This window comes from Bacillus rossius, chromosome 2 (assembly GCF_032445375.1).
Source record: "Bacillus rossius redtenbacheri isolate Brsri chromosome 2, Brsri_v3, whole genome shotgun sequence".
Taxonomy (NCBI): Eukaryota; Metazoa; Arthropoda; class Insecta; order Phasmatodea; family Bacillidae; genus Bacillus; species Bacillus rossius.
In genome coordinates, this window is record NC_086331.1 from 134,353,199 (window position 1) to 134,370,233 (window position 17,035).

Below are 17,035 nucleotides of genomic sequence, written 5' to 3' on the forward strand. Positions count from 1 at the left end.
GTTGGACTTGTTTCCCACGCTGTCGGTTGTCATTTGCTGATAAAATTGCCCGTTGTCACGTCTGTATGCCAGCGCTTCCGGCCGACCTTGGGCTGTGGCCGGCCGGTGGCATGAAACATGGCTCATTTTGCGTCGTTTCTATTTACGTCGCGGTTTTCAGGAACGTAACCCCGATGTAAACCTAGGACTTACTGTATGTTACTTTAAATAAAAAATTTTAATTGCTGAGTGATAATGTTTGCTGTTCTAGGTCTACTCTTCCAATGATGAGTTGACACACGATCAGTTCAAATCTCTGCTGCAACAGGTGTATCGGCTCTCCATGGATTTTTACCCTGACGGACCAACCCGCACTTGTGTACATTTGCTCAAAATATTGAAAGCCGTTGTGGATTCTGCTGTGAGTAGTTCTGCGTTGGACAGTTTTGAAGATAATTTAGTCAATGTAGAACTATTAATGTATCTACCTCATTGATTAAAATCTGCAGTAACTATTGGATTAGAATTTTGGTTGATTGTCATCATAAACTTATTCTAACTCTGTATATACATGCAGATGTTAACTGTAATAATTTGGGAGGACCTATGTTATATTTGTGACATAGCTATTTTGAATTGAATTTTCTGTACTTGGAAAGCAATATATATATATATATATATATATATATATATATATATATATATATATATATTTAATGTTGAAAACGTGCTGTAAAAATATTTATCTTTGTGTAAATGAAACTATGTCAGCAGTGAATCACTGCCATAACACAAAGGTAATAGGTAGGAACTCTAAGAAACAGTGAAATGGGAAATAAGACAAAATTCTGTAGATTTTTGACATTTATATTGAAATCTCATAATTGTGGAAATACTTGATTGTTAGGTTTACTCAAGATACACAATTTCCCATGTGCTGATTGAAACCAATTCTGAAAGAATCACATGGTATGTCATAGATTCATAACACAAGAGAGATTTCAATATCTCAAATGTTTTTTTTCTCTACTACAACACAAATAAGTAGTATTGATCAGTGACACAAAAATGATTAGTTACTCTTTGTGCTGGGTGTGGCAGCACAAAAGTTCAAAAGTTAAACATCTTGCATTTTCATATCTTTGGTTATTTAGTGGATAAGCAGAATGGCTTTGTTTACAAGAGAGACTACCACATATTTTATATGAAGACCTGGGTTTACATGCTTTTTTTTTTTTTTTTTAGTACATGGAATGATACTTCAAAATAGTGTCATTTTTAAAGGGAAGAAAAAAATAATTTTTGCAGAAAACATTTAAACTTTTTATTTGTTGGTGTTTTCGGATTTTTAAACTAGAAATTTGACCCTAGACGTTGCCATTGGCCCAGGGTGACCGTTGTCACCCCTGGGACGTGGTCTCAGAATCATCAATGGCTTGAGATCCTGCGTGTTAAAATAAAATGTAGTTTTTGCTATCATGTTGAAATGCCCCTCGTGTCCTTGTTATTAATATTGACAAGATGTCGACAAAACAAGACTTGGAAGTGGCGGGCAGAAAAGAAAAATTAAGAACAAAATTAAACATCAGAGGCGGACACGGGGTGAGTCCAACGAAAATTTGTAAACTCCCTATCAAGACCTGGGAGCATAGTATGAATTGTTATTGCCTTAAGTAATAAAAACAAACAGTTACGTTTATAGGCATCCTTTTATTTAAGATCAAAGTTTGTTTTCAAGACTTTCTGTTACAAGCTATAAAGAGAAAACACTTCTATCATTTAACCATTATTAAAGAGAGCTCAGTTTACCTAATCATTTGCCGACCCGGGCAGCGAATAGAAAATTATTTTTCCAACCCATCATTCTTAAGGAAACCGTAAAGTTTTAACATTTTACAATAATCTTTAATCACCATATTAGCTTATCATTGGTTAATTATAACCATTTCACATATACAATTTCGAGATGGCTGAAGAGACCTAAACTGTTAAACTGGTTCGAATCTGATATCTGAAATTACATTTGGAAATTAACAAAAGAAACTTTCACTGGCACTCGCTCTCACGAACTGAAGATTTTCTGGCGGTTGGTAGCTGATGGCGAAAAGGCCGGGGATGAGAGCTTCCACTGGCGAAACCACCAATTCAAAATTGGAGGTCGCCGGGCTTGCTTAGTTCCCCATGATGGTTGCTTTCTCTTTGGGGTGGGGGGTGGGGTTTCTAGGACCCTGTCTGTGGACAGACCAAACCAAAAAAAAAATTAGATCTGCACCACAGACATAACAAGGTCGGGTCAGAAAACGACCGCAAGAGAGACAAAGTTCCAAGTACCAAAGAGAGAACTTACCAAAACAGGGTAGTAGTTGTTAGGCACAGCCATGTTGCCTGGTAGGAAGATGGAGGGCGATGCGCGGCTGACGTCGCAGTTAAAAGAAAAAATATGCGGCGCCAGACAAGAAATTTGGTTCGCGGAGAAACTTGGATTACTACGTAGAGGCTATGCTGAGATGACTAAAATAAAAAACCAAAAGGTAAATAGGGAAACATCCCTTTTCTGATCAGACTACATCTTAGTACTGTTGCTCGGCGTCAGTTTTTATTTTACTGGACGGAGCCCGAAACGCGATCAGCGGACTACCGACGCGGTCGTTCCAGAGTGCAGAGCAAGAGTCCCCTCACATCCGCGCCGCGTCGCTAATTAAACAAGGACTTCGTCCTAGAGGGTGGAGGGGCGTCGGAAACCTTCGGCAACTCTCGTCGTCCGGCCCGAAGTGAACTATCGTAAAAGACTTCCCTCTGTCGGAGTTTGCACGCACTAAGGTCGATCAGGGGCGAGTAGCGGTACAGTTGACTTAAAAAAAACTACACCTTTATGAAACCAATCTACATGGAAAATAAATTAATTTCCAAAAATAATTTTAAAATTATGATAAAATTAAAAAAAACATGCCGAAATACCTAATTTCCGGTACAATATGTAATAGAAAAACCTTGTATTTTTTGTAAGCAATTAATGCAAAATTAGCTCACACATTTGCTGTGTTTGTTTTTGGCGAAAGTACATTCATTTTTTAATGAAGAAGTTACTATTTATTATCTCTTCAATCAGTAAATCTATACTAATAATATTATAAAGCTGAAGAGTTTGTTTGTTTGTTTGAACGCGCTAATCTCAGGATTCACTGGGCCGGTTTGAAAAATTCTTTCAGTGTTGGATAGTACATTTATCGAGGAAGGCTATAGGCTATATTATATTATCAATAACATTAGGGATCGTTACTAAAAGTCCAATTTAGAATCAAATGCGTTGGAGGGGGCTAGATACAACATGCAGTACACGTACGAAGTGTGTGTTGACAATGCCGCAGGCGCTAGAAGTTTATTTCCTATTACCTATTAACATTGTTGCCACGCACTAGATGCCTTATCATTCTTAATTTTCCCATACAAGTAAAAAACACCCGTGTGATATTAACAACGAAGCAATCAGTACCCTCATAAGAGTTCAATTAGTATTTAAATACTTTTTATCACTTTAAATCGCAAACCTAAACTATTGTTTCTTTTCCTCTCCCTGTGTTTAATTTGTTTTTTTATTGCCTTTTTTTTTCAAGTATATATATTTTACAGACTTGAAACTTCACAGTAATGTTCCTTATGTTACGCAGGATGACATTTTCCGAAAATTATATCCCATGGGTGGTTAAAAGCAGGCAACAGTGGGTACGTTGTCTGCATGAGAACAGGATTTTGCATTGTTCATGCCTTGTGCGTCTCCATGGCAACGGGCATCACGCGGCAGTGGCGTACCCACAAGGAGGGGCATGTATAATGAGCGGCGCAAGAGTGATCTGCCTGTAGACTGCCGTAGGGAAGTACGGGTACATCAGTTGTACGTTGCGTGCACGAGTCGGGAAACCATCGGTGCTATTCATTTTCTCTCCGGTACATTATACAGCATTGTAATAAATTTTCACTGAATTATTTTTAATTTACCATTACTGTAAATGGGAGATGTGGCTTAATTTTTTTCCATTAGTATAGCCGTGCGAAGCCGGGTCGGGCAGCTAGTAGTAAATATACCTCCTGCAATATTTCCAGATTGTACAAAGAAATATAATGTTCCTAACTAAGTGGTGATATTTTTTAAGAAAGCCATCATCTAATTGAAAAATTAAGTATTTTGTTTATTTGTATTTATTTCAGTATGTATTTATCATGTTTTTTTTTTGTTTTTTTTTTTTAGATATTTGTGTTGCATCTAATTGGTATTACCATGTAAACTCAAGCATATAAAATGTTACTTATTATTTGTGTATGAATTTTTCAGTTCCATCGAAAAGAAACTGTGTCGGTTTCTTTCTTGGCTCATTGGGTGCAAGCCAACTGCTCTCGTCTGCTGTTGGGTTTGCATCGATACGTAGTGCATACTCTGACCACAGCGTATCACCTCATTGGGAAAGCAGAGCAGGAAAATTCATCATCGGTAAAGTATATTACATTTGTATTTAATGTTGTGTGCTATAAGCCTCATTTTGCCTCAAATCATTTTGCCTTAAAGATTTTCGTGCTCATATTAACAGTCATTTTGCTTTGAGTTGATGTGTCCAAAGTCACTTTGCTTAAAATTCCAGCACCTCTACTTATAATCAAGAAATTTTGTTTGACTAAACAAAATCTGTGCTAAAAGTCATTTTGCCTCAATTACTTCTCACACTGTCATTTTTCCTACAGTCATTTTGCCTAGTGCTGTTCTACCTGAAGTCATTTTGCCTAAAATTACAAAAAAAAAAAAAAAACTTATTTATAATTTACCAAATTATTTAAAATGTAAAATTTTCTGCAGCACATGCTGACATAAATATTTATGTACCTGTTCTGAAAACAGTGAATTTGATATATTTCTGCAGAAGTGCACGACATGTTCATTGCCTCCCAACATTTCAAAATACATGTTAGTTCTGGAGAACATAGATGAACTTAACATACAAGATCCTGATTTGGTGGTAACTATGTACATTTTTGAAGTTAAACTTCTCCAAGTTCATTTGCGGTGAAATTTTAATATGCAATGTGATTTTCTTTTTGCACCATTGTGTTCAGATGCAAAATATACAAAGTAACGTGGTTGAAATTAAATAAATGAAGAAAAAAAGAAAAAAAAGTAATGTAACAAACAAAATAAAAAAACATTTGAATATATAAAATATTCAATTAATGCTGTAACTTACATTACCTTTTTTTTTTTTTTTCCATGCAAAAACCAGTGAACTGAGTTTCTGTACTTTGGTTTTCCTTAGGTTTTTTTATTATTATTTTTTAGCCAAGAAAATTAGGTTACAACATACTTGTTATCAATCGTACTAACAACTTTGTTGGTTTTCTTCATTATGACGAATGCTGCACCATCTCTTCCTTTTGATGTCAACTATATGTTGTATTTAATCATGGCAAAGAAGTATAACTTCTAGTGTGCATACATGAATACTTGCACCCTCTTTTTAATTTATCTGTATGTTGTGTAAATATTTGATTTCTCAGTTATAACAGTACATTTTAATGTAAAGTTTCCTTAATCAGTAGTAGTGTTGATTGTTTAGAGTTCCTGAAATGGTAAATGTTCTGTCTAGCAAAATGTGCTGGTGGTCTGCAGTGCTTGCCACTTATCAATGGTGATTTGGCACCTGATAGGTTGAACCGCCTTTCACGCATACCTGCAAACAATGCTTTCCAACAGATATGAACAATTTTAATTATGGTGGGCTTGCTAATGAGCCCTGATCAGCACTCATGCAAATGACTACTATGAATGATGCAAACCAAAATTTTTTGTTCTGAAATCATGAAAGTGCAGTAACAAGTAGGTAGGTTACAAATTTGTTTGTTTATAAATTGAAGTTGACTGTATTATTAGATGTAAATATTGAAGAACTTTTCATATAAAATAATATGACATTGGTAGATCAGTAGTTTCTCTCAAACAAAAAATAACTTATTTTTTTATACAACTGTATAGAATCCCTTATATATTTCTTTATTATTTTGTCTCTAAATTGTGGTAAAGTTATGGCACTAGCATTTTTGTACACCAAATCAAAGTTATAAACATGTACTTTCTCCCATACAGCCAAAGCTTTATGTCTATTAAAATATAAGCATAAAACATATTTATTAATGGTTCGAGGTGAAAAGTTTGTACATCGCATGGAATTTGGAAAAATAAAATAAGAAATGTCTATATTTTTTTAAAAGATTTTATAAATAGTTTTTATGATTTGGTTCACGTCTTTTTAATCCAGCGAAAACACTCAACAAATTTCAATAAAATGGTTTTGTGTTTCAAATCTGTGGTCAACCTAAAAACAAGGCTTTATATAATTACAAAATTCGTCCCCTAAAAGCTTCTAAAGGGGTTGCATTAGGTTTTATGATGAATAACCATAGCTCCTAAGCTAGTTAACCCCAGAAGAGCCATAATTTCCTTCTACCCTTAAGCGCCAGCTGTGGTTATTTTGACCTACCTGTTGACAGTTAAATGTCTCTAAATATTGAGTTTTTTTCTGTGCAAAATAATTTTGTGCATACAATTTGAAGTTTTTTGAACAGTAAATCTAAATCAAAACAACTCTAATTGTAGGTTAAAAAAATTTTTACTCAAAATAAAGTAATAAATTTGATATCATATATAATCATTATACAGTAGAACCCTGTTATAATGTTCCTGCATATAATGTTTTCCTGCTTATAATGTCATATTTTTAAAGTCCCAATATTTCCCCCATAAGGACAATGTATTTATTTCCTGCATATAACGTTCATAAATAGTGTAATTTCCTGCTTGTAATGTTTGCTTTCTAACATTCAATAAATGGGGGGAAAAATGTTTTAAAACCAAATTATTCCAACACTTACGATAAAAAGTTTCCTTTATGTATGTTTATGTTTACAATCACTGCCATACAATACATGAAGTTTGTTAAAATACAATTTTATGCAATATACTGAAGGTAAACAATGTTCATAGTTACGTGTCAGTTGGCACCATTAGTCAACTCTTCTCTTCCTTGCCATTCCAGTAGTTATTCAGATGCACCTACATAGTCCTACGATATTTAAGTTGCCAACCATTGAGCGAGGGCATAACTAAAAGTGTTTTCTATTGCTTACAAATAATTTTTTTTTTTTCACTCATACATAGGAATCCCAAAATTAAACATTTTCAGGTGGCGAAGGAGTATACGTTCTCACTCTTAATGTTGTCATCATGAATCGTGAGACAATTTTACAAAAAATTGTGGCAGTGTATCTTTAAAGACAAACAAAATTTAATCAGGGAACAAGACGAAGTTGAAAAATTGTTGGCTTGTTTCAGAAAATTCATGTATCAAGTATACCTACTAACTTTGTTTTTAACATTAAAGTTGTTTACATAGCTTGGTGAGTCCATTGGTACAAAGCTCGAACATTGTTAAGTGCTAAATTTAGATTTCCTGCTTATAACGTTTTCCTGCTTATAATGTTTTTTTCTTGTGCTCCCTTGAAAAACATTATAACAGGGTTCTACTGTACTTTAAAAGTCTTTCAATGTATTTTTACAAATCCAAGTACTGTATAAACTGAAATTTATTTATTTCAGCAACTGATGTATGCACACTAAAAAGGTAAGTACTTTTTATCATCTTACTTATCTCATTTGTCTAAATGTTTTACTCAGAATTTCAGGTACTAACAAATTGTTCATGATGTGTCAGTATTGTTAAAAAATCATTTGTAAATATAAAAAATCATTGGGACTGTGTCTTGATACACCTTTGCCCAGAACACACATGATTGGTCTGTCTACTCTTGCCGCACATTTGCCACGTGTATACTTGTGACACGGCACACATGTCACAAGTTTAGCTTCTGTTGCATCTTGAAATCTGGCACGGGTTTGCATGTTTGTTGCTCCTGAGTCAGAACAGAATGTGGTTGTTTGCTGTTCCTAGTCTGTACATACTGATCACACTGTTCGTCGGCCAGTTTCAAAATGAATTTGTAATGGCTCATAGATCTTCCTGTGGTTTCTCTGTAAATCACACAAGCATCAATGGTTGCCAAATCCAAATTATTGTAAAATAGTTGTAAGGGCCGTTTGCGGAATCCAGCTCTTACAGTGTTTTTCTCTTGCCATCATGTGAATTATGTCAACGCCATATTTAGTGCAGTTATAGAAATGTTCAGATTCTGGAATTTTCTTTGGAGTGATAGCAATTTCAATCTCAGTATGTACATTACTGAGTATCTGAATATTCTTGTTTCTTTTTCCTTGATGAACGGTCATTGTACTTCATGTGTAAGTGCTGTGGTAATGTAGACCTCAGCTTTTGATGTAGTGACTTGTACAGAAACTTCTCTCTGCACTCTATTCATAGTGCCCTGAGGACTGTTATTCTTATCTTGTGGTTTCTTGGCAAGATGCAGGGATGTGAAGAAGATGTCTTTGTCACATTTTGTTCAGTATCTTCGTATGGGCTCACTAAATGCATCACCACATTTTCAGAAATACTCTCATCAGCGTTCATCTTCACCAAGATAAGGAAATTCATTGCAAAAGTACTTTGAATCCACATCTGCCAACACCTAGCATTTTATTCCAAACTTGTCCGGTTTGTTTGGCATTTATTAAATAAACTTACACCTTGCCTTGGTCTGGAACAGCTGCTCACCAATGGCTAGGTTTGAACCCGGCTTATAGCAAGCAATTTACCAGGTTTGTGAAATCAAAGAGAATATATCTGTTTTCAGCTATTCAGATCTTGCTGGCTCGCACATCAAATTGCAGGTGTTTCATTGTGCGAAACCTATTCCGTCCCATAGTGAAGAAAAAAGACTGGGCTACAAAGTTTGTCATAGTCGAACTTTCCACATCCAAATGCACCTCGTGCATACAGAAGAGCAGTGAAAGCATCAATTTCTTCTGAGGACGTAGCCCAGTTTCCTTTACCTTGATGGCAGGCTTTTCTTCGTCTACAAAAAGTAGCCATGCCTTGCGACATGCTCATCTGACACATTACACTGTCATTCAGCCTGATTTATTTACTTCAATAGTAATTGCAGGCCACAATGTCTGTCCGTCTTTTCCTAACAATATATTGCCAGCTGCAATGGCTGTAGTTTCGACTACCACCACCAATACCACAATATCTTCCCTGACGTGCAATGTCACCCTGTTCTTGCTGCAATCGACTGGTTTCTCCATCAGCTTGGTTTTCCACTTGTGGGATGACATTGTTGTTGGCCCTGCTGTGAACCCTGATGCCTCTCACTTGAGGAGCATATCAGTAGCTGTCTGAACACATCACAGTGACTTATATAATTTTCTTCTTTATTTAGAATAGTGTGGTCAGATATTACATTTTGTTACACAAGTGTAGATGAAAGGTGAAAGTAAACTGCTGCATTTCAAAACAAATAAATATATATATATATAGTTCACATTGAAGTGGATGCCACTTGAAACTGCGTGCCGCTGCTCCCCTCCCCTCCCCTTATCACTCTGCCTCCACCTTCCCCTTCCTTTCTTCCCCTTCACCGCTTCCTGTGACGATACCTTGACTGGCCGTGCTTGTACAAGAACCTACTTTTTATTCATTGCTGTTGGCCGTAAATAATTGCTCTATTTTATTACCTGGCTATGGCCTTTCGATCGGACAGACCATAAGCACGAGCACCCTGTTTGAATCTCCTCGCGAGGAGCAGTTAGCTTGACCTACTCGGTTTCTGTGTAATAAATTGTTGTGTCTCTATGTGTTAGTTTGTTAATTTAGGCTTGTTTTGTAACGTAATGTAGGTATCTCGTACGGCGTTACACTCTTGTTATATATTTGGATACGTTGCTAATGGTATGATATTGTTTTCACGAGCGGGATTATATATGTACTTTTATATTTATTGCAATAATATGCGTATATTTTGTCATGACTATGTGTCGAATAATAGTCTCGAATACAATGACTTGTACCCTTAAATGTGAAAGGTTAATGCAATTTCATATTTATTCTAAGCAATAAATTGTATGGATTATTTTCGTAAATATGGTTGTGCTTTACGTTTCTATCCCTTGTTCGCTAAATTTCACAACATGTTTTACTTTCTGCCGTGACCCATCTAGCTGGGTTTTATTCAAATTTATTAATTTATTTAATTATTTAATTAATCACATGTTTATTTTGTTGGTAGCCCCTCTAAGGCTGCAACATTTATAAAATAGATTAAATAAATGCCACTATAATAAAAAATTAAAAACATATGCATGGTTATAAGCTCTCCAGACAAAAAAATCAGTCACCCTAGTGCGCGGGCACAGATGGATCGGTAAGCCTGTACAGATGGCGTAGCGAACAAGTCCCGCACATGCGCTGCCTCTACGTGAGCATAAGGCAGTAGCGATCAGTGAGACATTGATGTTTCAAGTGGACGGTGTAAGGATGTGACAGAGTGGCAAAAGGGGGCAACCGTGTTTACCGTGCCCATGGCCATACGGTGCGTGAAGTTGCAGCGGACTGTTCAACGTGTCTACAAGCAGTGGTGTACTACACGTGGCCACGAAACAATACTTCAAAGATCCTGACCGAGAGGGACCGGAGACGCCAACATTGCGACGGGAGTTGGTCACCTCGCAAGAGGCAATTGCTCACGCAGGCACATGAAGCTAGGCTAGGCATCATGGAACCTGGACAGTAGCTGACTGGCAGAACGTAATGTGGTCTGATGAATCACGTGTTCCAACGATGCACATCGTCGAGGGCATGAAGTATTCCATCCTGGATGTGCTCAAGGTCAGGTTCATGGATTGCGGGGGACCACTAACATGAACCAGCTGGTTTATTTAAACATTCTGGATGACCAGGTGTTGCCTTTCAGTCAACATCTGCACGATGAGTAGGCTATCGACCCAGATTTGTCAACATGACAACAGCAAAGTTCATCGGGCTGGACACATGTGACTGGTTTTGTGATTACTCCCCCCACCCTGTGTAGTTAATTTATGCTGTTTTCATCTAAGTGTCAACGTCACTTCTAAATGTAGCAGATACGTAATCATCATCAGTCACAGAAGGTGTACCATCCACATTGTCAATATCAGAATCATTATTTACTGACAACTCTTAAAGCAACTTAGTAATTTATTCAGGAGTTAGACCACAGCATCGCTTTATTGTTGGATTTTTAACTCAGTTATCGTTACCCAACAAATGAACACAGATTGGAAAAAAGCACTATCATATCATACAAAAAAGAAATGCTTGGTGTCAATAAACAATAAAAAAAAATGTTTAACCAGAGCAAAGAATAACTGTAAACAAATATAAAGAACTTTTAGTAAGTGGTGGTGCTATCAAAATAATAGATATTTTGTTGAACAGACAAAAATAGCCATAAAAGATGTTGATGTCTAACTGACCAGTTTGGATCGTTTAGGTATAGACATCCATTTTTTAGAAAATAAATAATATTGGATACCAAAAATTTTTTGCAAGTGCAGAGAAGCAAAGGAAAGAAAATTTTCAAACACTTTAATAAAAACCGGGAAGAATCATAATTTTTTTAAAAATGACATGACAGATTTGGTGCTTTTAGTGTTAAGCAGAAATTAAACTATTGTGTATAAATTAATATCAAACCTTAAAAAACTACCAACTCATTTTTAACATTTTTCTAAAATATACACCTAAGACCAGTTCTACAATAACACGGAAATGGAGACAGATCACATAAACAGAGACGGATCGCACGAAACAGTTTCTACAACAGCACGCAGACTGAGACGGACCCGTACGGATTAGCTTGGCAATGCCGAGCTCTTCCGTTTATGTGGCTCCGTGCAACCAATAGAAGCCAAGTACTTGGCTGCCGTGGTAGCCATGTTTGTTTGGTTTCTAAATACGTTAAAATATTGTTTCATTTACAAGAATATCTTGGATTGTATTATTACATTGTCCTTTATTTTTATTATGTATGTAAATTCTGCCCGTGCTATGATTTCAAAGCAATATATATACATATAATTAAATTAATATTTCAAAATTTTGGAGTGCAATCTCATTGGTTACTATTTGTTACGTTTCTGTGCATTGTGGAAGCATCAGACGCGACAGTGAAATGTTCAGGAGATCCGTCTCTGTTTACGTGCCGTTGTAGAAAGGGCCTAAGTGGTATAACAAGGTTAAGTTCAGTTTTATGAAGAAAACAATCACATCTTAGAATCTACTAGAGTAGGAAGACATATATACAGAATTGGGTACTGTGATTTTTTCCATTGAAGCAAAACAAGCAGGAGGTAAAAACAGTAAAAAAAAAAATTGTGTTTTTTTATTTATTTTAACTTTTTTAATTGCCATTTTTGAGTTTAAAAAAAATTGGGATTGTATTAAAAACTACTAACTCCTTACCGCTACTATCCAGATAAGGGTGGTAAAAGTTGTGTAGGTCTGATTTTATAAAGAAAATTCACATTACCCAATTTAATTAAAGGGAATAGCAGGTAGCAAAACTATGTTATGTGTTTTCTTATTTATATATAGATATATATTTAAATTTTAGCACTAAGTGTGTGAAAAGGAGAAAAGTTTGTGTCAATACATCATCTTATACCTGAGACGAAACACGTGGAAGTATGATATTGTGTATGTAATCACAGAAAAGCTCTGGAACAATATCCAGCCAAAGGAAGTGTAAAAGGGAAAGGTTTTTTTTTTTTTTTAAGAAAAAATTGTATCTTGAATCTGCTGTAACAGGAGGTAAAAAACTGTGTATGAAAAACATACACAAAGTGTCCTGTAGGATTTTTTAAATTTCTTTATTCTGAATTCAGTTATAGTGGTGATTATAAAAATCTGTTCATTACAAAAACCAAAGCAAGGCATGGATGACTTAAGTCATTGTTCTTAGAATGGTTTGGTGAACTGGTTGTACCGTCAGTAAAACAATTTCTTAAAAATCGGAACCTTCCACAAAAAGCATTGGTTATTTTGGACAGTTGGCCTGGGCACCCTCATGAAGAGGATTTGAACTTAAAGATAGTTTTATCCCTGTTATCTTTCTACCTCCTAATTGTAATGCCCATCTTGCAACCTACGGAGCAAAATGTAATCCAAGAAATTAAAATGCAGTACTAAAGAACTTTATGTACACGGTTTTGTCTAGGACGATAGTGTGATTAAATCATTAAAAATAAATTAACCTGAAAGATGTAGTGTACTCACTTGCAAACTTGGGTGAACCTTAATGAAAACGTTATTGTTTGTTCGTGGGGAAATTTGTGACCTAACGTGGAATTGTCAGAGCGATACAAGAAATAGCCAAACAACACAGTCATTCTTGATTTCAATAAAAGTGACTTAATCAATAAACATCTGGTGGATACAGCTGATGATGTTTTGACAACCGAGTGGCTGCCTGGTGACGAAGGGGAAAATAGACGATGTCATCACAGAGGCTGTGACCACAATAGAAGAGGATGAAGAGGCAAGTGCGAGAAGGCAAACAATACCTCACGACGCAGCCATTGATTCCTGCGCTGCATCTTTTATCTGGGCACAAGAAAAATGGTGTCTCGCGAGTGACATTCTAGTATTGAAGCGACTTCAAGAACTAGTGTTCAAAATGTCATTTAAAGTGAAAAAGCAGACGAAAATAGAAAATGTTTTATGCCATCCAGTACAATGGAATAATGTAGACTATTGATACAAAACTACGGTAGTACTGTATTGTAAGTTGAATTTTTTAATTGTAGTTTTATTTCATGTTAACACTTAAATTGCCTGTTTGTACAAATGTAGTGTATAATACATATTACATATACACGTGTATACAATAAAAGATAGCTTCACCAGTTTAAATGTGTCATTATTAGTGATTCCCAGTGATCTGGCAGTGCTCTGGTCTGATATCTGCCGGATTACCGAGTGACCACTGTATTTTTTTATGTAAATTAATTCTGAATCTTGCTCCATTTCTCTTCCAAACTGCGCTTGTCTCCCTGGTGTGATAGCCAAATGTTTAGGTACTGAGTGTACCGTGTTTAACATTTTAGGATCCTCGGATACATAATCTTTTATATACAACCTAGACAACAGATCCCTTATGTGTATGTATTTCCCAGGTAAGTACGCTACAGTCAAGTCATGTCGTAACAACTTGAGATGTTGAACCGATCATTCCAGTTGGTTTGGTCATGAGAGGAATTAATGGTTTGTGATCAGTAAGAACCTGTATGTGGTATCCAACCATCCATTCACGAAATTTAGTAACCTTAAAAACTGTTGCTAGCATTTCCTTTTGAATGTGTGCCCAATAGCACTCGCTGTCATTTTATGTGATACCTTTCTTGGAGCAAACATGTCCCTGACCCTGATTGTGATGCATCACATTATCCTGTAATTGAATGTGAAGGATCAAAGTTGCATGGCTATCATAGTTTTTAGGTTGTGGAAGGAATTGCCATTCGTTGCATTCTGTAACTCTTGCAAGGGTCGTTCTGCATCCAACATGTTTTTTTAGGGAAGGTCTGACATAATTTAACATACCAAGAATTCACTGTATCTCCTGGACATTTTTTGATGACTGATTGTTTATTAAAACATCACATATTTCTGTGGATGTATTTTCATGTGTCTTTCAGAAAAATCATGCCCTTAATACGTTCCCAGGACTGAACATAATTTGCAGCCTCAGGTCTTACACACATGCAACTGTTGATTGTAGTTGTATACTACAAAAGCATTTTTCTTTTGTGTTAAAGTTATCAATAATCCTTCTATTTTGAGGTGTTCCCATGTTCTATATCTAAGTCACATTACATGTGTTATTTGTATTTTTTACAGGGTCTTGAACTTACCACTCCCGTTTTGGATAGAGAGTTGAAATTTGAACATGATGAAAATGTTATGTTGCCATTGTCAGAAGTATGGTTGCTATCCACATCATTACCAGAAGTATTCACTCGTCCGTCAGAGCATCACACTCCAACTACCTCAGCCATCAGCATGTCGGCCAGTTACTTCATCTCCAAGCTGGTTTGTAACATTTAGTATTTGTGATATAATAGTGATATGAACGTGCAAAACATTTATTCACAATATTTGCGGCCATAAGTTTTTTGAACTTTGGAATTTTACGCAGTTCAGAACTACAGTTTAAAGAGAAATTATTATTTTTTTCTTTGTATAAGTTAATGGTTACAGTATTTGGGCTGATAAAAAAATCAAAGAAACTGTATGATGTATGTATTATAAGAAAATAATTTATGCAGCCATTTACTGGCAAGTATACTGATACTCATTTTTTTCCCCTGAATATACTAACATAAAATTTTGTACATTTTAAAACCAGCTTTGTTAAATTATAATAATATTGTTAGTTCAAATGCAACGAAAATGTTTCATACTAAGTTTGATAAATAATTAATAAAAGAATTTTTATGTTTACATAATTTTCTCCGCAGGAACTAAAATTATTATTGGTGTTCAGCATTGGAAACAAACGTAAAATCCTTATGTACTCATCTGGTACTAACTTTTGTATTATTTCAAAGCAATGAGCAATGTATAGGCAAAATATTAATGATGCAAGAAATAATCATGTTTGATTTAAAAATATTTTCATTATTATTATTTGACAAATTAAAAAGTGTAGATACTTAGTGACCTAACACACTTTCTTTAATTCTGAATAAGCATAAAACCATTGGCCTATTCCTGCACATGTAAAAACAGCTGTTGAACATAAAATAGGTTCAAATTAGTAAACTTTTAAATTAAAATAATTAAATTTAAAAAATTTTGCACTTATTCAACAGTTGTTATAATTTTATGAAACTTTTTTTCTCTAACAGAAAGCATTTCTGTTGAGTACTGAATCACTTTACTTAGCAATGGAAAATGAGTGACCCTGAATTTAAATTTTAAGTGGTTATTAAAACAGCCTAGGTAATTTTAATAAAAGTGACACATATTTATCTGCCCCTCCTACTTTTTTTTTTTAGTAATTACTATAAAAATTTTCCAAACTATATCTCTGTTACGTAGGCAGTCATCTCGACAGACATGAAATATTATTTTAACAACCAATAGTTGGAAAATAAAGGGTTCCAAAGTTTATGCAAAATACAAAACTAACCCAAGTATCCTAATTTCAACAATAAATTACTTTTAAATTGTAGGTTATACAATAATGAAACTTTGGAGTCGAGTCGAGCTTTAGCTACTCGCTCGACTCGGTTCAAGTTTTCGTCTGACCATCCCTAGTAATTACTCTTGTGGTGTGGATAGCAATACAAATATGATCCTTGAAAAGTTTAACAAATACTGAGTTATTGAAATGCCTTACATGTCTGCTGACAAAGGAAACACACTCAGTCACTTATGTGCGCTGGTTGTAAAGGGTTTAGTTTCTCACTCAACGCATGTGCAAAGCACGAAGGGAGATGTAACTGCCCATAGCAGCCTCGGTTAGATTGAGAGACACTGGGTTTTGACATCACCCATTTTCTAGTGTTTATTTTTATTTTATTCTTATGAGCAGCCTGGCCTTCCTCTTGAAAAAGTTAGAATGTTGTATTGTAGCAAGCAGACAGATTTTCAAGGCAGTGTTCAGTATGCTTATTAACTGTACTCATGCCAGCCATTTACATGCATTGACTGGCAAACATGAAAAAAAATTAGCAAACATTTAAAACAGTGTCTAGTATTATATTTTTGACCATTAACTATTTAACTATTGAGATCTTATTTGCATGTTCAGAACAAATGGGTGTATGAATGCATATGTTCTGTGATATAAATTAACACATTTGTGTTACTGCTATTGGAGGCAGTTATAAATACAACAAAGTGTTACAGTTGCATAAATTGTTTTGGTTTTTCAAAATACATTTCTTTATGTTGTAGATTGGCTCTGTCTGCCCATCTCATTGGACAATGCTGTACAACAGTAATGACCAAGGCCTAGCAGCCAACAGGTATGTAAAAATAAATGTTATGTATATGTATGTATGTATGTATATGGTTTGTAT

The 17,035-nt window shown here is 35.3% G+C and overlaps 1 protein-coding gene across 3 annotated transcripts in view; it reads left to right on the forward strand.

The window, feature by feature from the left end:
- LOC134529867 (uncharacterized) overlaps positions 1-17,035 on the forward strand; it is a 71,588-nt gene that overhangs the window by 40,261 nt on the left and 14,292 nt on the right. For all 3 annotated transcript variants that reach the window (XM_063364388.1, XM_063364389.1, XM_063364391.1), the window contains 4 exons: positions 251-400; positions 4,310-4,465; positions 14,847-15,038; positions 16,911-16,981. In XM_063364388.1, coding sequence (XP_063220458.1) covers positions 251-400; positions 4,310-4,465; positions 14,847-15,038; positions 16,911-16,981 — 569 coding nt within the window. The remainder of the gene's footprint in view (positions 1-250; positions 401-4,309; positions 4,466-14,846; positions 15,039-16,910; positions 16,982-17,035) is intronic.